The sequence below is a fragment of the Salvelinus alpinus genome, chromosome 3 (assembly GCF_045679555.1).
Source record: "Salvelinus alpinus chromosome 3, SLU_Salpinus.1, whole genome shotgun sequence".
In the NCBI taxonomy this organism is placed as follows: domain Eukaryota; kingdom Metazoa; phylum Chordata; class Actinopteri; order Salmoniformes; family Salmonidae; genus Salvelinus; species Salvelinus alpinus.
Window position 1 is genome coordinate 17,139,875 of NC_092088.1, and position 26,835 is coordinate 17,166,709.

The window sequence follows — 26,835 nt, forward strand, 5'->3', positions numbered from 1 at the left end:
ACACGAGACACCATGCTGCCTAAAAAGTGCAAAGCTATAGGCCTGTGTAGTTATAATTATCCTCCCCTCATGCCTGTTCATTGATAACCCATCCATCACATGATTTACCACTGGAAGTCATCGCTGGGGGTACACTGCGTTAGCAGGGTTCCAAGAAATATCCATATGAGCATCACATCTTCATGTGCTGCTAACAGCTTCATTGCGTCCCACAGTTGTTGCGTATCAACAGCAGCTCTGCCTAGACTTCTCTTGGGGTTTCTGTGTGCCATTCTATTCCAGTTTTTCCGTTTTGTGTTTTAGGTTTCAGTTTTCCTCTTTTTTTCTTTCTAAGAATCACTTTTATTTTTATTTTATGTTTATAGAACATCAAATGTAGTTTTTATAAGTCCACAACAATGGAGACCACGTTCTGAGGTATGGGAAAATGTGAGATATTTAGATTTTTTTGGTTGTAGTTCCCCCTTTCATTCCAGTGCGCACCTAGCAAGAGGCTGTTGTTTAGCAGTGTTTTTGTAGCCACATGTGATGGTTTGCAAAACGAATACCCACTGGATTGATGCAAATAATTATATCATTCTACCAGGTAAGCAAGCATATGCTACTTTTTAGTTAATATTTAATTGAGAAGGTTTTTGGGGAAAACTTTCCATCTACCGGAAGACTTTTCATTAGCATCATCACTAACTGCTACACAAATTTGATTCCTTTTTCGTTCAATACATTTTTCAGCATTTTTTAAATTCTGTTTTAATGTGTGGATCCTGTGACTCCATCCACATTCTCCGCATTGTGGATTTTATAGGGCCTTATGTGTGTGTGCTGGTGATGCTGTTTCTCCTACTATGCTGGTTTTTAAAGGAGATCTGTCGTGGAAATATTGACAATGATTCCTGTGATATTCCCTGGGATTTATTTCAATGAGGCTTTTGCCTGCCAGCTTGTCTGATCTGGTTTAAACTGATTTGACCTGGTTTAGACTGAGTAACCAGTGGATTGGAGGGTAACACTGCTGGCTAGTAGGAGGTGGTGGTGTATCGTATGTTGGGCCTTCCATTGAACCTAAGCCCAGCGGGAGGGAGAGAGGTAGTGAGGGACAGCCAAGGTGATGGAAGGAGAGTTAGTCAACTGACCTCTAAGCTCCAACTAGACCTGGAACTGTGAAAGTGTCATAGATGGGTTGCTATAGTGTTATACAGTGCCTTCAGAAAGTATTTATACCCATTGACTTATTCCACATTTTGTTGTTAAAGACTGAATTCAAATTGGATTTAGTCGTTTTTCCCCCCCTCACCCATCTACAAACAATACCCCATAATGACAAAGTAAAAACATGTTTTTAGAAATGTTTGCCATTTTTGGGAAAATAAAATACAGAAAAATCTATTTCACATAAGTATTCACACCCCTGAGTCAACACGTTAGAATCACCTTCGCAGCGATTACATCTGTGAGTCTCTGGGTAAGTCTCTAAGAGCTTTGCACACCTGGATTGTACAAAAAATTATTCAAGCTCTGTCAAGTTGGTTGTTGGTCATTGCTGGACAGCCATTTTCAAGTTTTGCCATAGATTTTTTTTCACTCTGTCCTTTTAGGTTAGTGTAGTGGAGTAACTAAAACGTTGTGGCTCCATACTCCCGTTTTCTCCTATCACAGCCATTAAACTCTAACTGTTTTAAAGTCACCATTGGCCTCATGGTGAAATCCCTGGCAACTGAGTTAGTAAGGACCCCTGTATCTTTGTAGTGACTGGGTGTATTGATACACCAACGTGTAATTGATAACTTCACTATGCTCAAACAGATATTCAATGTCTGCTTTATTTATTTTTTACCCATCTACCAATAGGTGCCCTTTTTTGCGAGTCATTTGAAAACCTCCCTGGTCTTTGTGGTTGAATCTGTTTGAAATGCATTTTTCGACTGAGGGACCTTACAGATTATTCTATGTGTAGAGTACAGAGATGGGGTAGTCATTCAAAAATCATGTTAAACATTATTATTGCACACAGAGTGAGTCCATACAACCTATTATGTGACTTGTTAAAGGTATACTTCAGGATTCTGGCAATGAGGTCCTTTGTCTACTTCCCCAGAGTCAGATGAACTCGTTTATGCCTTTTTTTTTGTCTCTGTGCCCAGTATGAAGGAAGTTTGAGGTATTTTCGTGTGCTAATGCTAACTAGCGTTACCCATAGACTTCCAGTCATTGCGCTATCTGCTAGCATTTAGGCTTGCCATAACAAAAGGGTTGAATACTTGAATACTCAAGACATTTCAGCTTTTAATTTTTTATTAATTTGTAACAATTTCTAAAAACATAATTCCACTTTTGATGTGTGTGTGTAGTTCTGTGACAGAAAATCTCAATTTAGTGTATTTTAAGTTCAGGCTTTAACACAACAAAATGTGGAAAAAGTCAAGGGGTGTGAATTCTTTCTGAAGGCACGGTAGATGGCTGCTAAATATCTGTGTGTTTGTGTACTAACTGCAACCCGGAGGTCACTGCGTCACGAAGTCGAGAGCACAGGAATATCACCGTCAGTAGCAGAGGGCCCCTCAAACGGATGAACTGCAGCAGGAGTTCATCTGATCACCATTTGATTTGGCCTTGGAACCGCTCCAGGAGGGAGAGGGGGAGGGTGTTGGTTGCAGCCAGGTGCCCGGTGTAGTCTACAAAGGCCAAAGCTCATTAGCACGCTGTGCAAACCCATTCATCTGCATGCATTCCCTGTCCTTGGCCAACCTTGCAACACCACAATGCAGCACAGCGACTTTCCCCCGCAGCAACATAGCTTAGTCTACCATTACCACACACACACACTAAGGCATGCACGACATGGGGCAAATAATGTAATTGTGAGTTGTTTTTAACCAAGTATTGTGATTGCGATTTTACTTGCGATTTTTAGATCAAACCACTCAGGTGAACTGTTGGAATCATATAAATAAAATTTGTATTCCGTTTCTGTAGTTGGTGTATGGCATGACAACGAATTAAAAAGCCAGGTACACTAAAACCACAGAACAATGAGCCAGATGATTCACCAGATGTATGCATCTGTTTGCCGTTTCCACTCACTACCAAATATGGTATGAGAGGAAGCCCAGTGTCCAGCAGTGGGAGAAGATGGATGTTTATCAACCTAATGGTGGTGTAGATTCATCTCACATTCCAGTGTTCAAACTTGTAAACAAGGCTGTGTCTGCTTTAGGTATAATGCCATTGCCGGGAGCCATTTGTGGATTTGACAGCTCTAACGCAGTTCCTTCTCCAACACCGCCAAAACAACCACTATGACGATGTCGGCTGAAGAGGATCTGATTGAATGGAGCCCTTTATCACAACAGTTTTCTCTTCCCAAAACTTGAATCTGTTATGAACAGAATGGACTAAGTTATGTAGACTTTAACCTTTACCAAAGTAAAAATTACACCGGCACACTTCAGAGTAGGCGTTCCCTAATGGAAATATGCAAATACATGCTAAAATAATAGGATCTCGCTAGTTTGTGCTTGGCTCTGCCAACCTCTCTTGTTCTGGCCACTATGATTAATTTGCTCCCATTGGAAAAAAACAGGCTGTGGTCTATCTTGGGTTTGTAGAAGTTGTGATAGGGTAGGAACCAAAGTGTTGGTCAGTTTCCCAAGGGACCCTTATTACATTTGAATGTTATATTCATGGCTCAAAATGGATATTGCACATGTCAATATTGCAATTTCGTCAAAACAGTTGATTAATTGTGCAGCACTAACACACTCTCTCTCTCCACTGCCTCTTCTCCCTTTCGCACTGTCATTCACCCTGCCGACTGTCAATACTCTTGATGAGATGGGGCTGATGGCTTTGAACCAGTGCTAGCCTACACTGATTGCTGATTAGACCCTCCATAATCCCTAGAATCTCCCCTCTCTCTCTATGCGATCAAAGCCCACTGTAGAGTCATTGCTAAAGACACCAAGGCAAACGACACCCAGTCCCGAAAGTTTGAGTTTCTTACTACTGCGGTATTTCAACCCATGACCTGCAATAAGACTCAGGCCGGCTGCACATAGGCCTATGGATGTTCTGGATAACCCATGCTTGAGAAAATGCTGTTTTGTTCTTTTTTTGTGTGTTAAACTCAAATGTCAACACTTGACTGGCTCCTGGCGCTTTCCTTCGGGCTTCTTCTGTTCCAAATTGTGGTTTTATTTTCATAACACCTGAGGGGCCTGACGGGTCTAATCTCCATTCTCTACTGAATAAATACTTTGTGCTTCAAACCCCTTGGGAATGATTTACCCTCGTCATATTGTGTCTGTAGGCAGAACCATGGCTACGTTATCATCTCGTGGTTTTATGGGGGTGGACTGCATGTCCCTGTTACATGCACCTTTTAGAATAAGGAAGGCCTGTTTAGGTCATTTCCATGTAAAAGGACCCATTAGCACCAACATAAGTTCATAGAATGTCAAATGAAAGCTAAGGGTATATACAGTGGGGAGAACAAGTATTTGATACACTGCCGATTTTGCAGGTTTTCCTACTTACAAAGCATGTAGAGGTCTGTAATTTTTATCATAGGTACACTTCAACTGTAAGAGACGAAATCTAAAACAAAAATCCAGAAAACACACATGTCATAGCTGACACCCCATTCTTTCTGCAGACATCTTTAAATATGCATTCGGAGCAGATACAGTATTTTAGAGGTTTTTAGAAAACGTGAACACACAAAAAACTGAGGGAGATTTTATTGAAATTCTGTTACCAAACATTAAATCTGCACAGTTCATCCAGTAAATGTGTTTTTGTAACATTTTGTTACAAATAGTCCTTGAACATAAGAGTACATGGTTTGTTAAACTTTGAAATCAATGTTTTTTTGTTTGGCATACATTTTTAAGTGAATAATCTGTATCGCCGTTATCGTGGAATTGCCCTCTGGTGTTACCTCTGTGAATGCATGCCAGCCCCTATCCCACTCCTTATCATTCATGCCCACCGGGTATCATCCACATGACGGTACGGTTGTTGTCATTTGCATGGAAGCTTTTGTGTATTTTCAGTCTCCCATAGACATGGTATGCGTCCCAAATAGCACACTATTTGTATTTATTATGCATCCCCATTAGCTGTTGCCAAGGCAGCAGCTACTCTTCCTGGGGTTCATTAGTTCCTGCCAAGGCAGCAGCTACTTTTCCTGGGGTCCATTAAAGTTAAGGCAGTTATATATATATATATATATTTTTTTTTTTAAACATTACAATACATTCATAACAGTATATATATATGTATTTTTTTTAAACATTACAATACATTCATAACAGTTTTCACAACACACTGTGTGCCCTCAGGCCCCTATGTAGTGCACTACTTTTGACCAGGGTGCCATTTGGGATGTAGCCATCGACTTTATTCCTCTCCAAGTTTTCTCTGTATGTCTCTCGGTCTTCTCTGTTGCTGCCATGCTATGCTCTCGTCTTAGGTCTCTCTTTATGTAGTGTTATGGTGTCTCTCTTGTCGTGATGTGTGTTTTATCCAATATTTTTTATTTTTAAACCCAGCCCCCGTCTTTGCAAGAGGCCTTTTGCCTTCTGGTAGGTAGTCATTGTAAATAAGAATTTGTTCTTAACTGACTTGCCTAAATAAATAAAAAATAGAAATCCTACTCAACCACATTTATCACTGAACTTTCATGCATGTTTTTTTATAAAAAAAAAACAATTTTATTAAAATAAATAAATACTCTACATGACAAAGTATGTGGACACCTGCTCGTCAAACATCTCATTCCAAAATCATGGATATTAATATGGAGTTGGTCCCCTCTTTGCTGCTATAACAGCCTCCACTCTTCTGGGAAGGCTTTCCACTAGATGTTGAAACATTGCTGCAGGGATTTGCTTCCATTCAGCCACGAGCATTGGTGAGGTCGGGCGCTGATGTTGTGTGATTAGGCTTGGCTCGCAGTCGGCGTTCTTCCACACCGATCTCGACAAACCATTTCTGTATGGACCTCGCTTCGTGCATAGGGGCATTGTCATGCTGAAAAAGGAAAAAGGGCTTTCCCCAAACTGTTGCCACAAAGTTGGAAGCACAGAATCGTCTAGAATGTCATTGTATGCTGTAGCATTAAGATTTCCCTTCACTAGCCCGAACCATGACATTACAGCCCCAGACCATTTTTCCTCCATCAAACTTTGGAAACTCATTTCATGAAGCTCCGGACTAACAGTTGACGTGCTGCCGTTGCTTCCAGAGGCAGTTTGGAACTGTAGTGAGTGTTGCAACTGAAGACAGACGATTTTTATGTACTGCGTGCTTCAGCACTCGGCGGTCCCGTTCTGTGAGCTTGTGTGGCTTACCACTTTGTGGCTGAGCCGTTGTTGCTCATAGACGTTTCCACTTCACAATAACAGCACTTACAGTTGACTGGGGACAGCTCTAGCAGGGCAGAAATTTGACGAACTGACTTGTTGGAAAGGTGACATCCTATGATGGCCATGTTGAAAGTCACTGAGCTCTTCAGTAAGGCCATTCTACTGCCAATATTTGTCTGTGAAAATTGCATGGTTGTGTGCTCAATTTTATACACCTGTCAGCAACGGGTATAGTTGAATCCACTAATTTTGTAGGGGTGTCCACATACTTTTGTATATATAGTGTGTATATATTACATACTTTTTAAAACGGTAGACTGCCCCACTATAAATTTAATTGTGTGCATAATTTCCAATCACCCATACATTTTTGTTATTTTTTAAATATATTTTCCTTTATTATTTTCCACTACCACCCCTAATTGGAGTAAACTAATGGACAACAATACTTAGGTTTCTACTTCCAGCTAATACAAACTATATACATTTTATGGACACTACATTTTACTTGACTTATTATTATTATTATTTTTTTTTTCAGCTACCCTTTCTCTGAAAACCATCCAATTTTGTATCCCCTATATATATATATATATATATATATATATATATATATATATATATATATATATATATATATATATATGCTCTGCAAAAAAAATAAACCTCCTCTCACTGTCAACTGCGTTTATTTTCAGCAAACTTAACGTGTAAATATTTGTATGAACATAACAAGAGTCAACAACTAAGACATACTGAACAAGTTCCACAGACATGTGACTAACATAAATTGAATAATGTGTCGCTGAACAAAGGGGGGGGTCAAAATCAAAAGTTACAGTCAGTATCTGGTGTGGCCACCAGCTGCATTAAGTATTGCAGTGCATCTCCTCCTCATGTACTGCACCAGATTTAACAGTTCTTGCTGTGAGATGTTACCCCACTCTCCCACCAAGGCACCTGCAAGTTCCCGGACATTTCTGTGGGGGAATGGCCCTAGCCCTCACCCTCCGATCCAACAGGTCCCAGACGTCCTCAATGGGATTGAGATCCGGGCTCTTTGCTGGCCTTGGCGGAACACTGATATTCCTGTCTTGCAGGAAATCACGCACAGAACGAGCAGTATGGCTGGTGGCATTGTCATGCTGGAGGGTCATGTCAGGATGAGCCTGCAGGAAGGGTACCACATGAGGGAGGAGGATGTCTTCCCTGTATCGCACAGCGTTGAGATTGCCTGCAATGACAACAAGCTCTGACATGCTGTGACACACCGCCCCAGACCATGACGGATTCTCCACCTCCAAATCGATCCCGCTCCAGAGTACAGGCCTAGGTGTAACGCTCATTCCTTCGACGATAAACACACTTTTTACCAGTCCTGTCTGGTCCAGCGAGGGTGGGTTTGTGCCCATAGGCGACATTGTTGCCGGTGATGTCTGGTGAGGACCTGTCTTACAACAGGCCTACAAGCCCTCAGTCCAGCCTCCCTCAGCCTATTGCGGACAGTCTGAGCACTGATGGAGGGATTGTGTATTCCTGGTGTAACTCTGGCAGTTGTTGCCATCCTGTACCTGTCCCGCAGGTGTGATGTGCCGATACTGTCCAGGTGTTGTTCCACGTAGTCTGCCACTGCGAGGATGATCAGCTATCCGTCCTGTCTCCCTGTAGCGCTGTCTTAGGCGTATCACAGTACAAACATCTCATGCCTCCTTGCAGCATGCCTAATGCACGTTCACGCAGATGAGCAGGGACCCTGGGCATCTCTCTTTTGGTGTTTTCAGTCAGTCGAAAGGTGTCCTAAGTTTTCACAACTGTGACCTTAATTGCCTACCGTTTGTAAGCTGCACCCATTCCACAGGTGCATGTTCATTAATTGTTTATGGTTCATTGAACAAGTATTGGAAACAGTGTTTAAACCCTTTACAATGAAGATCTGTGAAGTTATTTGGATTTTTACGAATTATCTTTAAAAGACAAGGTCCTGAAAAAGGGATGTTTTTAACATTCTATTGGTTTTTGTATAATCATTTAAATTGAATCTGTTTTGAATCCGGGGTTGTTGTCATGCATGTTAGTACACAAGTGTTTCCCCAAGTTAGAGACAAAATGTTGCTGTTTTAAAGATCATTTCCTGCAATAACATACATTTTGCTATGGGGCTGAGGGAACATTTTACAGTTTGAAAGCCAATTTCCTGCAATTCTACACATTTTGTCTTGGCTCATGCTATCTGAGTGACATATAACTAAATCAATGGGGGCGCCATGCCATTTTGGGAATTTTAGATTCTCTGACTGTCTAGTTTTACCATACCAAAAATACCCCCCCCCCCCCATTTGTATTTATTTTATTATAATCATTATTTTATTTTTTAGGGGGGGGGGGGGGGGGGTCGGCCACGATTTTAAATTGTAACTGTGACATTACATGCGAGGGTTAAGTCTAAAGGTTATTAAGGTAGATGCTCTGCAGCACTAGCCTCCTGGGTGGGATTTTAAATGTCAGAGCAGCGTAAGGAGCGGGTGCAGTCAGGAAAGCTGTGTTAAAATTGGCTGAGTAGCATTGGGATTATTAGGGGTGTTGTACAGTATCTAGTATGGCATGTGTATGTGGTTGTGCTCCACCAAGTCCTGACTCTCAGTGCCTGCCCCTGCCAGTTAACCACTAGGTCTGCACACACCCTAGCCTTTTGAAGCACCAGGGCACTTTAATGGGCACAGTAAAGACTGCTTTCCCAGAACAGATGTTATTGATCTTTTACAGCTACTTTGCACTAAAGGTTTGTCTGTTTCTCATTAGCTTGAATAGAATATTCACAGAAAGTAACCGACTGTCATTTATTTTACTGCATTTGATAGTCTTAAAGTCTACCTCTACGTTTTATTTTGTGTTAGAAATAACAGGTTTGGGTTGGTAAAATTTTAGCACGACATGTTCTCAAATCTTTGTCTTCCTCGCTCTATTTTTCCTCCTTGTTCTGTCTTGGCCTCCCTCTCATCCTCTTCCTTCAATTTCTCTCTTTCTCCTCCCCTTCTCTAATCGTCCATCTCTCTCTCTTTCCCTCCACAGCTCTGCCAGCCCTGCACACCCATGATCCAGCAGGCAGCTGATGGAAGATCCGGTTCCCAACTTGCCCACCATGGTCTCCAGGCTACCCAAGTTTGGCTCGCGCCCCACGGCCGTGGCTGCCACCGCCCCACTGACCAATGGGACCCGCCACCACCCTGCCTCCAGCACCACAGGCAAAGGGTTACCCACTACCACCACCAGGCAGAACGGAACAATCCGTATGCCCTCCTCCTTCTCTCTGAAGGGGAAAGGGGGAGACCCTGTGGAGAGGGGGGTGGACTCATGGGAGGAGCACAGAACTGGAGCTGGGCATCACCCCAGACAACCGCAGCACTTACCAATGGTGGTACGGGAGATTAAGAAGCCGTCTAGCATGCCTGCCACAGTTAAGGTACAGGGGTGTGCTTCCACCTGCCCCAGGACTATACGCTCCAGAACTGGGTCTCGCGGGGCCATCCCCAAACAGGCCTTGTCTGGACAGAGTCTCGGCAATGGCAAAGCGGGTCTCAACGGCCAGGCGGGTGGTGGTGGGCGGTCTGGGACCGGTTCACTCAGGCGGGGCCAAAGCCGTGGTTCTCCCCACAGCAACCTGACCAGCAGCGTATCCCAGTCCAGTGACAGCCTGGAGACGGCCACAGAGGAGAACATGTTGCGCTCCCAGAGCCTCACCCACGTCAAGAGGATCCCCTCCCCCACCGAGCCACCCATCATCCGCTCCTACTCCTTCAACAGGGCCTCGGAGCTTGCCAAGGAGCTGCCCAGGCCTCTAGCCAAGTCCCCGCTGGTCAAGACATCTCCCCTGGCCAGACCCACCACTGTGCTGAGTAGTGGGGGGAGAGGAAAAGGCCTACATCTTAGTAAGGGTGGACCTAGGCCAGGCAGGGCTGGGGTGGGAACAACTAGCTGCATCTTGCCACCCATCACACTGAGGAAGTCCTTACTACCTAGTTCAGCCTCCTCCACCACCAAGCCTTCGGCCCTCAGCTACAGGCTCACACGACCCTCCCTCATCAAGCAGCCTCACCCTGTCCTGGCCACCACCTCCCAGAAGGTCCATGGCAACAGAAAGGAAAGCGAGGGGAGGAGGAACTCGGTGGAGATGCCCCCTGTCACCCCAGACCCGATCAGCATCACTGACAGCCCAGGGAGCACCACAGAGGGCCTGCTAGAGGAGCCTGTGGGCCCCAGTGGGGTCCATCCCCTGGGGGAAGGTCTGGAGGACATGTCACTCTCATCCACCTCCTCGCTGGAGCACGACGACACCAGCGAGGAGTACATGGACGATTTTGACAACCTGGGAAATGGAGGAGACGGCATTCTGCTGCTCCCGGCCCAGAACGGAGGGCTCGACCAATCACAGCCTGACTTGGATGATGACAACGCAGACGTCAACCGACGGCACGGTGGAACCTCCATGACTGGCCTTCACAGCTTCCTGTCTGACAGTGTGGACTGGGCCAGGATAGGACTCACTGGTAAGATTTCACATTAATCAAAATAATTGACTTGAAAGACTAAGGGCCGGTTTCTCAGACACAGGCCCTAAATGACATACCATAATACTAACCAAAACAAATGAACTAATATTCCCTAAGTGATTAGGTAGCAGGCGAGTAACACCTCTTCCTTCTCCTCTCTGTTTTAGGGGGGTTGTCTCGGCGTACTAGCCAGGCCCTGTCTGGGGGTGCAGAATACCCCCTTGGCTCATCTCTGGACCTGTCCCCCTCAGACTCTGGCTCTGGGGGGACCTACATGTGGGACGAGGAGGGTCTGGAGGCCCTTGGGACCATCACACACCCCTGTGGGAGTTACGACTCAGACCTCAACAGCATGGTGGGTCTGGATAGAATACAATACCATTTAATATAATACACTATATATACAAAAGTATGTGGACACCCCTTCAAATTAGTGGATTTGACTATTTCAGCCACACCCGTTGCTGACAGGTGTGTAAAATCGAGCACACAGCCATGCAATCTCCATAGACAAACATTGGCAGTAGAATGGCCTTACTGAAGAGCTCAGTGACTTTCAACGTGGCAGCATCATAGGATGCTATCTTTCCAAAAAGTCAGTTCGTCAAATTTCTGCCCTGCTAGAGCTGCCCCGGTCAACTGTAAGTGCTGTTATTGTGAGTGCTGAAGCGCGTAGCTCGAAAAAATCGTCTGTCCTCAGTTGCAACACTCACTACCGAGTTCCAAACTACCTCTGGAAGCAACGTCAGCACAAGAACTGTTTGTCGGGAGGTTCATGAAATGAGTTTCCATGGCCGAGCAGCTGCACACAAGCCTAAGATCACCATGCGTAATGCCAAGCGTCGGCTGGAGTGGTGTAAAGCTCTCCACCTTTGGACTTCGGAGCAGTTGAAACACGTTCTCTGGAGGGATGAATCACGCTACTTGCCCAAATGCATAGTGCCAACTGTAAAGTTTGGTGTAGGAGGAATAATGTTCTGGGGCTGTTTTTCATGGTTCGGACTAGGCCCCTTAGTTCCAGTGAAGGGAAATCTTAATGCTACAGCATACAATGACATTCTAGATGATTCTGTGCTTCCAACTTTGACAACAGTTTGGGGATGGCCTTTTCCTGTTTCAGCATGACAATGCCCCTATGCACAAAGCGAGGTTCATACAGAAATATTTTGTTGAGATCGTTGTGGAAGAACTTGACTGTCCTGCACAGAGCCTTGACCTCAACCCCATCAAACACCTTTGGGATGAATTGGAATGCTGACTACGAACCAGGCCTAATCGCCCAACAGTGCCCGACCTCACTAATGCCCTTGTGGCTGAATGGAAGCAGATCCCTGCAGCAATGTTTCAACATCCAGTGGAAACCCTTCCCAGAAGAGTGAGGATGTTAAAGCAGCAAAGAGGGGACCAACTCTATATTAATGCCTATGATTTTGGAATGAGATGCTCGACGAGCAGGTGTCCACATACTTTTGGTCATATAGTGTAGGTAAATGTCCTCCTTTGACCTGTGTACTATGACAATGTGACAACCTATATCTTTAAATGCCAGAGCATGGTTGGTTGTGTAGTCTCTGCTTCACCACAATGCCTGCTTTAGTTTCCCCTTAAAGTTATTTAGCTCCCAACAGGATGGATTAAGTTTTAATCCATCATCGGAATGGGAGGCGTCGATCTGCAGTAGTACTTTGGTTTCTACTGCACGTGTGTTGGAGAACAAGTAGGATGTGTTTCTGTTTTACCGATTTGCGCTTAATCCTCGCTGGCTGTCATAATGCGTTTAACCTTTGTACAATGAACTTTTACTTACACAGCTTTTTTAATAGTCAGCGTTTTACTTTCCCTGTTGCTGGTGTAGAAAACTTTCACCCTAGCTACTTCCCTTATGTGGATTATCCTGGGTGATTTGTATTCTAGAGGGTCGAACGTTGTCCTGCTGGCTTTGACCTTAATGAGCTCACTGCCTGGCGCTGTTTCTGTATGGGGTCTCTGCCCACAGTATCACTGTCCCCAATCCTATATCACTACTCAGGACTTTGACCTACAGCACAGGTCCTCAATGGTGCTGATTTTTCTCTGACCAGTGTACTGTATGCAGTCTGGGTTTATGCCATTCAATGCACCACTCTGCTCCTGTACACGTGCAAGACCTCTACATACAGTAGTTGTCTGTTTTTTCTGTTGTCTGTTTGAATACTTTCCTTACTAACTATCTTTCCTTACTAACTAACCACGGACCTGTAAGCGATTGCATGGTCTGCAAGCCTATTGCTTTCACCAATCTCAGTTTGTCAGGTTATTGATAAAAACATTTATTGAACCTTTATTTAACTAGGCAAGTCAGTTAAGAACAAATTCTTATTTACAATGACGGCCTACACCAGCCGAACACGGACGACGCTGGGCCAATTGTGCGCCGCCCTATGGGACTTCCAATCACGGCCGGTTGTGATACAGCCTAGATTACATCAAGGAAGGAAGGAGGTAGTGCCTTGTTCTGCTGTCGGTTCCTTGCTACCCAGAATCCTTTGGACTTCCAACTCTGACATCACCCCGTTGAAATTTAAAGGATCCCGGATTGCACTAACCTTCTGAATTACCAATCTAAGAACCCAACTTCCTGTATTTTAGCAAATTAATCAGTGGAATTATGTTTTAATTCGAGGGCACCTATTGGCTGTTGCCACGGGTGATTTCCCTGAAGCCTATCATCTGTCCAGAAAAAAGGATGCAGCCTCAGGACCAGAGGCAAGCAGAAGGATTATATTGCAGTCATTACTGTACAAAGCACTTCTCTAAAAAGTGCTGAATCATTATGGCAGCATTATTAGAAGATAAGCTCAATACACATTGCAGCTCATCTCCAGTCATTTGTTTTAGTTAGGTCATGCAAAATACCTGGATTTGTTCCGTTGCTTTTGCTTCTCTGTTGGAAATGAAGTACTTACGGCCCAGCACCTCTCAATACCTGTTTAGGGGCTTAGTTCACAGCTCAGTACCGGTTTCTCGATAGCGATGGTACATGGGCTTTAACGATGCATCTTGCCTACAGCGGCCGAAGATGTAACATGTGATTCCCAAAACACCACGCAAAGTACGTTCGCTAAATGCATCGTTGAGGCCTGTGTCGATACTGATGGGATCGAAGGACAGCACTGCTCTCGGATCAGCGTTCTCCGGTTTCAATCTTACCTTATCATTAGAATTATTCCACAATACTGACGACGGATCAGCTCCTAGAGAGATACGATCACCTATGGCAGCATATATTGAGGCATCTTTATTCTAATGCTTACCCTATGATGGTGCACTAAATCAAGATTTGGCACAACATTGCACACGTTACAGATCATGAAATATATTGAGTCAAAACTGACAGACAGTAGGCTAGCGTACTAATAGCTAAATAAAACTCAATTGAATTAACATGAACAATATCATTCAAATATATAGCTCTATGTAGACTATAATGTACTTATCTTTTAGTACAGTCATCTCAGTTTTTATTTGAAGCATCTTCATATCCTTGTTATACAAATAAATGGACAACTTTGTATTTGTAGTCACTGTCACGTTTGTTCTGAAGTTATCGGCGGTCACAGAAAGACAGATAAACATATTGATTTTGTGTTTGGTGGCGATATTCTGCGTATAAAGGGGGAAAAGACATCTCTTCTTCAAGTGGTCTGAGGCGGTCGTTAAATAACGAGTGTTTTTCAAGAGCAACTTTAGTAACGATGGTTTTGTGAAACAGCTCGGTGCTCCTACGAAGGATCTAACGAATAAAGTAGCCTTAAGATGCTTTTGGGAAACCGGGGCACTGGCCTATTTCCTTATATATTCAGCACAGCTCTTACTGTGATCTTTTCTAGGTTGTATTTAGTCTGAACATTTGGGGATTTTCCAGAAAGAGCACCTTCGGACAGGATAGACATATTATGACGTAATGTTTTGGCCGTTTTACGAATAATTTTGAGTCATACAGTTGTGACCCACGTCATCTAATAACATCGGCCTATAATCATCTAATGGGATCTCATAATAGTTTGACTGCAGCTAATCAGCGCCATAGACACACTGTTGTACAGTACATGCATATCTGTTGGTATGTTTAAAGTTGTACTTGAGCGACCTCTACTGGAGACTGTAAGCACTGCCACTGTTGCACAGACTTTTACAGTACGCTGTCTCTGTGCAGTGCAGAAGAATCCAGCTGTAGGATAGCATAGACGGGTTGGTTGTTTAGCAACAAAAGCGAGGCGTACGCAACTACGTGGCAAAACAGACGGAGTTGACTTAGATCAGCGGTCACCAACCTTTTCTGAGTCGAGATCACTTTGAGTCAAAATGCAAGCTGAGATCTACTGCTCAGATTTAGAAAAAAAACATAAGCCTATGCAACATTAACCAATTAAAAACAGTTCTGTAGCAATGAGGTTTGTGCAGTAGGCTATAGGCCCAATACATTATCACTGCATATTGGCTATGGTTGAATCACCCTGCCAATGTTTTTCTTTTCAGACCATTAAAAAAATAGGTATATGATCGCACTGGTAATAGATCATTTGTTGTATTACTTGTGAGGCACAGCTGAGTGAGCATAGCATGCTTTTAAAAAGTTTTTACTTGACTTAGACTGACCGTCAGATGCAGGCCATGAGGGGAGGGAGCAGCGCTAAGGCTGCCTCTCACCCGACTCATCATCCTCCGCTCCCCCTCTCAAGTCGCACTGCATTATTTCTGCCTCATGCACCAATTCATGTTGTTACCCCTGTGACCAGAGGAAGTGGAATAGTCCTTGATATTAAAGAAAGACACAAGCTGCTAATAATAAGGCACGCTTATGGAAACACTTTGCTATACTCATTCATTGCAGCTGCAGTGGTAGTTAAAGTGAGTGGAAGTGGGGAGAACATGCATTTTATGGCTTATAAAAGTGTTGCCAGTGCCGGATAACAACTTTAAACATGAACTTACTCATCAAATCAGCAGCTATTTGTTGTATTTGTTGAGTCTATCTCTAGTCATGGTTTTAAAAGTATTGAAATCTCACGGTATCAACTTTTCTGTGTGTTGGAGGCTTCTTTTTACAGTCTATGGCTTGAGGAAACTGTGCAGAAACAGTGATCTGATCTATTTGATTGGCCAGCGGTAGGCCTATAGGTGCACTTGATTTTCTCTCTGGCCTGCTGGGTATGCAGATTTCTACCTTCAGACATATGCAATTATTCAAAATGGAAACACGGTGCCTTCCCGGCAGTAGGGCTGCTGAATCAAGTGCACCTACCGTCAACAGCACGAAACAAATATAAAAAAAGGAACGGAAGGCTTCATCATCGGGTTTTTTAACAGATATGTTTGGTGATCGACTAGGAATGCGTTGGAGATCGACCAGTCAATCGCGATCGACCGGTTGGTGACCAGTAGCTTAGATTGTCGACAAACATGTAAGCTTTATTTTGTCTCCGATTTTTATTGAAAACAAACACATTTGCTTAATGAGCACTTGTCTCTCTGATAAATCATTACAGTTGTTGGTTAGATAGCTCGCGAATTTGAGCCATATTAGCATTGACATGAAATCAGTTGAAACACCCCAAAACAAGAAATGGTATCAATAACAAGCTGAAAGAAGCCACTTCGATTCCCCACATAGCTAGCAAGGATGACAAGAAGCTGTCATCTGGCTACAACAACAACATCCTGACTTCTGCCCCATGGAAGCGTGTACATTTGTTTTCGTGAAGTTGTCAGCTAACCCATCTGTTGATCAGCAAGTGTATTCACAGTTCACACTAAGTGTTACCTAAGACAGTACTGTATGAAGATAGGCTAAAACTGCTTCTCCAATAGAAATCCTCGATCACACTTGTAGGTGATGCCGTGGCGACGTTGGCTAGCTAAGCTCATGCGTAGAAACACGTCATCGGGTCTAACGGTCGTCTCGTGCCGAACTACGCATGTGCAGGCCGTCAAATCAAAGCCCCTCCTTCGCTATAAAGTTGTTTTTGACTCAAATTAAATCGTGTCAGAGTGTCACTTTCACGAGGTTGGAGTAATAACATGTTAAACTACATTGGCTCGAATTTTGATTTTGAGAAAATGAAAAACGGAGAAATAATATTTCACTTCTCCAAACCCCGGCCTGGGATATTAGGTCTTTCGCAAGCGTTCCCGGAATGTTGCACCTCTGGGTTTAGAAACTCTGTGATATTGCTGTCAGTAAGTGTGTGCCAGATAGATGAGATGCATTAGTTTCCAGTGCCTTCAGAAAGTATTCATACCCCTTGACTTTTTCCACATTTTGTTGTTTATAGCCTGAATTTAAAGTGGATTAAATTGATTTCCCCCCCCCCCCACCGGCCTACACACAATAGCCCCTATGTTTTTAGATTTGTTATGGCAAGCCAAAATGAGTTCAGGAGTAAAAATGTGCTTAGCAAGTTGCATGGACTCACTCTGTGTGCAATAATAGTGTTTACCGTGATTTTTCAATGACTACCTCATCTCTGTACCACACACATACAGTTATCTGTAAGGTCTCTGTCGAGCAGTGCATTTCAAACACAGATTCAACCACAATGACCAGGGAGGGTTTCCAATGCATCTCAAAGAAGGGCACCTATTGGTAGATAAAATTTGTTTAAAAAAGCAGACATTAAATATTCCTTTGAGCATGATGAAGTTATTAATTAGACTTTGGATGGTGTATCAATACACCCAGTCACTACAAAGATACAGGCATCCTTCCTAACGCAGTTGCCGGAGAGGAAGAAAATCGCTCAGGGATTTCACCATGAGGCTAATGGTGATTTTAAAACAGTTACAGAGTTTAATGGCTGTGATAGGAGAAAACTGAGGATGAATCAACAACATTGTAGTTACTCCACAATACTAACCTAATTGACAGTGAAAAGAAGGAAGCCTGTACACAATACCAGTAATGCTAAACATGCATTCTGTTTTTAGGCACTAAAGTAATAATGCAACAAATGTGGCAACGCAATTCACTTTTTGTCCGGAATACAAAATGTTATGTTTGGGGCAAATCCAATGCAACACATTGAGTACCACTGTCAATATTTTCAAGCATAGTGATGGCTGCATCATGTTATGGGTATAATTGATGAATTCACCTTTCAGCAGGATCTAAAACACAAAGCCAAATCCACACTGGAGTTGCTTACCAAGAAGACAGTGCATGTTCCTGAGTGGATAGTTACAGTTTTGTCTTAAATCTGATTGAAAATCTATGGCAAGACTAGAAAATGGTTGTCTAGCAATGATCAACAACTAATTTGACAGAGCTTGAACGTTTTTGAAAATTATAATGTGCAAATATTGTACAATCCAGGTGTCCAAAGCTCTTAGAGACTTACCCAGAAAGACTCACAGCTGTAATCGCTGCCGAAGGGGATTATAACATGTATTGACTCAGGGGTGTGAATACTTATGTAAATTAGATATTTCATTTGCAAACATTTCTAAAAACATGTTTTCACTTTGTCATTATGGGGTTCTGTGTGTGTGTGTGTGTGTCTCTGTGAGAAAAAAACAGAACAAAATCTGGAATATGTCAAGGGGTATGAATACTTTCTGAAGGCACTGTTACTGCTGTAAGATACCTGTATAATGCTTCTACTGAATTAAACCACGGAGACACTAGTGAAACTTCAGAAAGAAATTCGTTACGGTAGATTCCTTCAGAGTGATTCCTCACGAAACACAGACCCAATAAAATACAACATTATTTTGGGGATTTTCACAAAATGCAATCCATAGAATAGTTGGAGGAAGGATAGTTGACATACAGTGGGGAGAATAAGTATTTGATACACTGCCGATTTTGCAGGTTTTCCTACTTACAAAGCATGTAGAGGTCTGTAATTTTTATCATAGGTACACTTCAACTGTGAGAGACGGAATCTAAAACAAAAATCCAGAAAATCACATTGTATGATTTTTAAATAATTAATTTGCATTTTATTGCATGACATAAGTATTTGATCACCTACCAACCAGTAAGAATTCCGGCTCTCACAGACCTGTTAGTTTTTCTTTAAGAAGCCCTCCTGTTCTCCACTCATTACCTGTATTAACTGCACCTGTTTGAACTCGTTACCTGTATAAAAGACACCTGTCCACACACTCAATCAAACAGATTCCAACCTCTCCACAATGGCCAAGACCAGAGAGCTGTGTAAGGACATCAGGGATAAAATTGTAGACCTGCACAAGGCTGGGATGGGCTACAGGACAATAGGCAAGCAGCTTGGTGAGAAGGAAACAACTGTTGGCGCAATTATTAGAAAATGGAAGAAGTTCAAGATGACGGTCAATCACCCTCGGTCTGGGGCTCCTTGCAAGATTTCACCTCGTGGGGCATCAATGATCATGAGGAAGGTGAGGGATCAGCCCAGAACTACACGGCAGGACCTGGTCAATGACCTGAAGAGAGCTGGGACCACAGTCTCAAAGAAAACCATTAGTAACACACTACGCCGTCATGGATTAAAATCCTGCAGCGCACGCAAGGTCCCCCTGCTTAAGCCAGTGCATGTCCAGGCCTGTCTGAAGTTTGCCAATGACCATCTGGATGATCCAGAGGAGGAATGGGAGAAGGTCATGTGGTCTGATGAGACAAAAATAGAGCTTTTTGGTCTAACTCCACTCGCCGTGTTTGGAGGAAGAAGAAGTATGAGTACAACCCCAAGAACACCATCCCAACCGTGAAGCATGGAGGTGGAAACATCATTCTTTGGGGATGCTTTTCTGCAAAGGGGACAGGACGACTGCACCGTATTGAGGGGAGGATGGATGGGGCCATGTATCGCGAGATCTTGGCCAACAACCTCCTTCCCTCAGTAAGAGCATTGAAGATGGGTCGTGGCTGGGTCTTCCAGCATGACAACGACACGAAACACACAGCCATGGCAACTAAGGAGTGGCTCCGTAAGAAGCATCTCAAGGTCCTGGAGTGGCCTAGCCAGTCTCCAGACCTGAACCCAATAGAAAATCTTTGGAGGGAGCTGAAAGTCCGTATTGCCCAGCGACAGCCCCGAAACCTGAAGGATCTGGAGAAGATCTGTAGGGAGGAGTGGGCCAAAATCCCTGCTGCAGTGTGTGCAAACCTAGTCAAGAACTACAGGAAACAAACGTATGATCTCTGTAATTGCAAACAAAGGTTTCTGTACCAAATATTAAGTTCTGCTTTTCTGATGTATCAAATACTTATGTCATGCAATAAAATGCAAATTAATTACTTAAAAATCATACAATGTGATTTTCTGGATTTTTGTTTTAGATTCCGTCTCTCATAGTTGAAGTGTACCTATGATAAAAATTACAGACCTCTACATGCTTTGTAAGTAGGAAAACCTGCAAAATCGGCAGTGTATCAAATACTTGTTCTCCCCACTGTATGTTTGACATTTGCAATCAAAAGCATAATTGATAAATAATTGATCAAAGTTGGCATATTTATGATATTTTGGCCTTACCCAGGCCACCTTTTAAGACTCCATAGTGTTTCATCTGTAGATGCTACAAAGCAAGCATTGGTGCCTTATTAAGTTTTACCGTTTGCTCTGTAATACGAGTAATATTTTGATTTCACCCAGCATTCTTTTACGTTCATTTATGAATATTGAAAAAATATAAACATGATTATTGAAAGTATACCATTCTTGATTTGGCTTTTTTTTTTTTATATATATACAGTCAAGTGAAAAAGAAAGTACACCCTTAGGAAAGTTGACTTTGGACACATGGATATTTGAGCTAAATTCCAAACACATTCATTAAGGTAACCCAATTGAACAAATCACACATAAAAATAATGTTACTTTGAAAATGTTATGCAATTAAAATAAACTAAAATTTAAATTTCCTTATGCAGAAAAAATGTGTACACCCCTACCTTTACCATCACCTAAAATTAGGATCAGGTGCACCCAAACAGATGTAAATGATTAGGGAATCATCACCTTGGGAGGGTCCAGCGATCTCAATTTGATATGCCCATAGAGTATATTATGTTGAACAATTATATTGAAAAATATGCCTAAATGTTATAAATGTGCCAACTTTTTGTCTGGGTTTCGTGAGGATTAACTCTTCAATATTCAGAACTTGAACAGGCAAGGGTCGTTTTCCACCCCAGAATAGATAAGGTGGTTTCAGATGAGTACATGCTAGGGCAACCTAAGGAAACGCAGACTTAGAAGATAGTAGCAGTGAGCTCATTATAGAGAGAGGGCGGGGGAAGGAACTCAAGAGAGCGATAGAAAGAGAGGAAAGGAGATATGGGGAGAAAGGCAGGGAACAAGAGTAAGTGGTAGAGAAGTAGGGAGCTCGATGGGGGGAGAAAGAGAGACCGACGGGGAGGCCGACGGGACGAACAGACTGCCAGAGACGCGGACCTCTGGCGGAGACGCGGACCTCTGGCGGAGACGCGGACCTCTGGCGGAGACGCGGACCTCTGGCGGAGACGCGGACCTCTGGCGGAGACGCGGACCTCTGGCGGAGACGCGGACCTCTGGCGGAGACGCGGACCTCTGGCGGAGACGCGGACGGCGCCAGAGACGCGGACCTCTGGCGGAGACGCGGACGGCGCCAGAGACGCGGACCTCTGGCGGAGACGCGGACGGCGCCAGAGACGCGGACCTCTGGCGGAGACGCGGACCTCTGGCGGAGACGCGGACCTCTGGCGGAGACGCGGACGGCGCCAGAGACGCGGACCTCTGGCGGAGACGCGGACGGCGCCAGAGACGCGGACCTCTGGCGGAGACGCGGACCTCTGGCGGAGACGCGGACCTCTGGCGGAGACACGGACAGAGCCAGAGCCAGGGAGACGCGGACAGAGCCAGAGCCAGGGAGACGCGGACAGAGCCAGGGACGTGGACAGGCAGTCAGGGAGAGGGCGAGACCCAGACAGGCAGACGGAGAGAGACAGAGAGAGAACCAAGCCCTCTAAAACTGTCATGTCTGCAGCTCCGGGAATTGCCTTCCCAACGAAAATTGAATTTATTATGAATATCTGCAGGGGTATTAATGTCAAATAAGTTTAATTATGTCTGTGGTTGTGACATGATCGGGCCCCAAGCCGCACTCACCCAGTGGCGGCGGCTGCCTCGGTTTCTTCAGAGGCTTGTGATTAGCTTTGAAAAATGAAGGCCTCCTGTGCTGCTCTCTTTTTAAAAGAGGACAGAGAGAGCAGTGGTGCTTCACTAGGGACTGTTAGTTAAAGCACCGGCCCCGGAAGCGTGATTTATTCAGCCACAGCTATTTGATAGCCTTCCACGCTCCTCCAGACAGAGCAGGGAGCCCACTGTCATCATTATACAGTGACTGCTCTTCAAAATACTTCTAGAATAATTTTCAACCAGGCTGAGGTATTTGATTAGATTTTTCATTATATTATTCAGTCCAGAGGTGGAAAAAATACTCAATTGTCATACTTGAGTAAAAGTAAAGATACCTTTTATTATAAAATGACTCAAGTGAAAGTAACCTAGTAAAATACTACTTGAGTAACATTTCAAATGTACTTAAGTACAGTGGTGGAAAAAGTACTCAATTGTCATACTTGAGTAAAAGTACAAAGTGAAAGTAAATGCTACACATCAAAATCCTTATATTTAGCAAACCAGACAGCACATTTTCCTTTTTTATAACTTTTTTTGACAGCCAGGGCCAACTCCAACACTCAGACATAATTTACAAAGGAAGCATTTATGTTTAGTGTGTCCACCAGAGAAGAGGGGGTAGGGATGACCCGGGACATTCTCTTGATAAGTGTGTGAATTTGACATTTTTCCTGTCCTGCTAAGCATTCAAATTGTAACTAGTACTTTTGGGTGTCAGGGAAAATGTATGGAGTAAAAAGTATATAATTTTTTTTAGGAATATAGTGAATTAAAAGTAAATATAAAAAGTAAATATAAATAGTCAAAAATGTAAATGGTAAAGTACAGATACTTAAGTAGTACTTTAACGTATTTTTACACCACTGCATCGGTCTTTGGCTAAAGCACACCCAACATCATTCACATGACCATCTGCAGACCAATGTCGACACACACAGGCCGGATGACTGGATACTCATTCACTCCATGATCCAGTGGAATGTAAAAGGTCCAATGCAGACCTTTTTCCATTTCTGGGTAACAATTCAGTACCTTAATGGGATTGTTTTCAAATCAAATGGGCAAAAAGAAACAAAAATAGCTTCTTAGTGTAACAGTTTAATTTTAGTCTGTCCCCTCGCCCCGACCCGGGCGCGAACCAGGGACCCTCTGCACACATCAACAACAGTCACCCACGAAGCATCGTTACCCATCGCTCCACAAAAGCCACGGCACTTGCAGAGCAAGGGGAACCACTACTTCAAGGTCTCAAAGCGAGTGACGTAACCGATTGAAACGCTATTAGCGCGCACCACCGCTAACTAGCTAGCCATTTCACATCTGTTACATTAGCAAATAACAATTTTTCAAGCAAGATGTCACCAGGTAGGCCAAAACGCACAGTTTCTAGTGGTTAAGGTACTGCATTTCAAGAAGGCAAAAGTAGCTTAGTAGTAGTCTTTGCAAATGAGTGTACAAAACATTAGGAACACCTGCTCTTTCTTTGACAGATTGACCAGGTGAAAGCTATGATCCCTTATTGATGTCACTTGTTAAATCCACTTCAAACAATGTAGCTGAAAGGAAGGGGACAGGTTAAAGAAGGATTTTTAGGACTTGAGACAATTGAGACATGGATTGTGTATGTGTGCCATTCAGAGGATGAATAACAATGTTTAAGTACCTTTGAACAGGGTATGGTAGTAGGTGCCAAGAGCACCGGTTTGTGTCAAGAACTGCAACGCTGCTGGGTTTTTCACGCTCAACGGTTAACCGTGTGTATCAAGAATGGTCCACCACCCAAAGAACATCCAGCCAACTTGACACAACTGTGGGAAGTATTGGAGTCAACATGGGCCAGCAGCCCTGTGGAGCGCTTTCGACACCTTGTCGAGTCCATTCCCCGACGAATTGAGTCTGTGCAACTCAATATTAGAAAGGTGTCCTTAATGTTTTGTACACAGTGTATATACAGTGCATTCAGAAAGTATTCAGACCTCTTCCCTTTTAACACATTGATGAAATATATATTTTTTCTCAGCAATCTACACACAATACTCCATAATGACAAAGCGAAAACAGGTTTTTTAATTTGTTACAGATCTGGGGAAGGGTCCCAAAAATTGTCTGCAGTATTGAAGGTCCCCAAGAACACAGTGGCCTCCATCCTTCTTAAATGGAAGAAGTTTGGAAACACCAAGACTCTCCCTAGAGCTGGCTGCTTGGCTAAACTGAGCAATCGGGGGAGAGAAGGGCCTTGGTCAGGGAGGTGACCAAGAACCCAATGGTCTCTCTGACGGAGTTCCAGAGTTCCTCTGTGTAGATGGGAGAACCTTCCAGAAGGACAACCATCTCTGCAGCACTCCTCCAATCAGACCTTTATGGTAGAGTGGCCAAATGGAATCCACTCCTCAGTAAATGGCACATGACAGCCCGCTTGGGGTTTGCCACAAGGCACCTAAAGGACTCTCAGACCATGAGAAACAAGATTCTTTGGTCTGATGAAACCAAGATTGAACTCTGGCTTGAATGCCAAGTGTCACGTCTGGAGAAGCATGGTGGTGGCAGCATCATGCTATGGGGATGTTTTTCAGCGGCAGGGGCTGGGAGACTAGTCAGGATCGAGGCAAAGATGAACGGAGCAAAATACAGAGAGATCCTTGATGACAACCTGCTCCAGAGCTCAGGACCTCAGACAGGGGCGAAGGTTCTCCTTCCAACAGGACAAAGACCCTAAGCAGACAGCCAAGACCACGCATGAGTGGCTTCGGGCAAAGTCTCTAAATGTTAATGAGAGGCCCAGCCGGAGCCCAGACTTGAATCCGATCTAACATCTCTCTAGAGACCTGAAAATAGCTGTGCAGCGACGCTCCCCATCCAACCTGACAGAGTTTAAGAGGATCTGCAGAGAAGAATGGGACAAACTCCCAAAATACAGATGTGCCAAGCTTGTAGCGTCATACCCAAGAAGACTCGAGGCTGTAATTGCTGCCAAAGGTGTTTCAACAAAGTACTAAGTAAAGGGTCTGATTACCTATGTAAATGTGATATTTCAGTTTTGTATTTTTAATACATTTGCAAACATTGAAAAAAATAAGTGTTTGGTTTGTCATTATGGAGTATTGTATGTAGATTGATGAGGAACAGTGACAGTGTGCTGGGCTCCTGGACCTAGTGTCCCATGCTGGCGTCCGTCCCATATCCTGCTCTGTCACTCTCCGTGTGGGAAGGTCCCTTATGCTAAGGCTACATCAGCCCCTGAGCCGTCCTTCCGCTGAGCACTCTTTTCCTCACAGAACCGCCGCTGCTCTACGTCAGCCCACTAAACCGCCAAAGACGGGCCATGTCTAGGCCAGATTTAGCTTCAGTAGACTGAATTGTATCGATGCAGTGTTTCAGTGCACAAGGCTGTGATGTTCTAGTCACATGGTTTTATTGGGACATACAGTGTACATATCACGTCAGGTAGCAACAAGAGACCAGGTAGTCTGTATGCTTTGAAAGCCAATTCATATGTTGATAATGACTTTGCATGATCACTATAAATGCCCGTCGGCGACAGCTATTGATTTGGCTCTTCTAGTCTTGTCCCCAGAAGGTTTTGTTTCCATGTAGCCTACGTTGCTTGTGGGAGACTTCTATTATAGTAGGGTGCTGTACATAAAACGTTGTGTGCAGACAGGCCACACGGTGGCAGTGTTGGTCCAAGATGGGTGTGATGGCTGGTGAAGGCTATAGGCCTGCAGGCTGTGGTAAGCATGTAGGGGAGTCACCATCGCCCTCATTCATGCTTCTCACAGCTCAGATCCCCACCACCCATCCCCTTATCCTCACTCCCTCTTTCGCTCACTGTCTCTTGCTCTCTCTGTCTCTCTCGCTCTCACACACACACACACACACACACACGAACAGAACTAACTCCAGTGCATGGGAGAGGGCTAACTCCAGTGCGTGGGAGAGGGCTAACTCCAGTGCGTGGGAGAGGGCAAACTCCAGTGCGTGGGAGAGGGCTAACTCCAGTGCGTGGGAGAGGGCTAACTCCAGTGCGTGGGAGAGGGCAAACTCCAGTGCGTGGGAGAGGGCAAACTCCAGTGTGTCTGGTCAGACACCTCATTGTTCTCCGTATTGTTTCACACTATCTAGAGTTCCTTGGACTTTGTGTCTCTCTTATAAATAAAGCCACCAAGTTGGATGGCATTGGCAATGCTTGGAAATTCAATGGCATTGGCAATGCTGCAATGCACCTGTATTCCAACAGCAACCGTAGCCAGAGTATTATCCACCTGCCCTCGTGGTTTTGTAAAATACAACAGACCATGTCTGGTAGAGGATACCAAGTACAGCAGCAGCAAATATAGTTGTGTTTAATCCAGCCAAGGTCAGAAACCTGGCCCCGAGCCCCTAAATATTTCCCTCCTTGGCAGCGTGCTGATGACCCAGAACCTCACTCCTCGGCATCTCTCTTTCTCTCGCTCTCTCTTTTTTCCCCCCGACATTCCTCCCCTCATTCCTCCCAGATCATCACAGAGAGACTGCCAGAAGCCAGCTCTTTGAATCCCTGCACTGATTCTCACATCAAAGCTCTTTGGGTCTCTCTCGGCCTAATGTTCCGAATGGGCTCTTGATTAGCCGGTAGAGGTGGCAGCCTCTAGGTGTCTTTGTTTTAGTCATTAGGCTAAGCGGAGGCTCAGTCAGCCTATTGTGTCGATACTAAATAGGTCATGTTTACTGTGCATTAGGGACCTGGAATGAACTGTGTGATGGATGGATGGAATGGAAAGCCATACTAAAACCTACAGC

General features: G+C 44.1%; 1 protein-coding gene across 5 annotated transcripts in view; it reads left to right on the forward strand.

Moving 5' to 3' along the window:
- Positions 1–26,835, forward strand: part of ccser2b (coiled-coil serine-rich protein 2b) — a 141,675-nt gene that overhangs the window by 37,267 nt on the left and 77,573 nt on the right. For all 5 annotated transcript variants that reach the window (XM_071391732.1, XM_071391733.1, XM_071391734.1 and 2 more), the window contains exons 2-3: positions 9,435–10,909; positions 11,080–11,267. In XM_071391732.1, coding sequence (XP_071247833.1) covers positions 9,475–10,909; positions 11,080–11,267 — 1,623 coding nt within the window. In that variant the 5' untranslated portion in view covers positions 9,435–9,474. The remainder of the gene's footprint in view (positions 1–9,434; positions 10,910–11,079; positions 11,268–26,835) is intronic.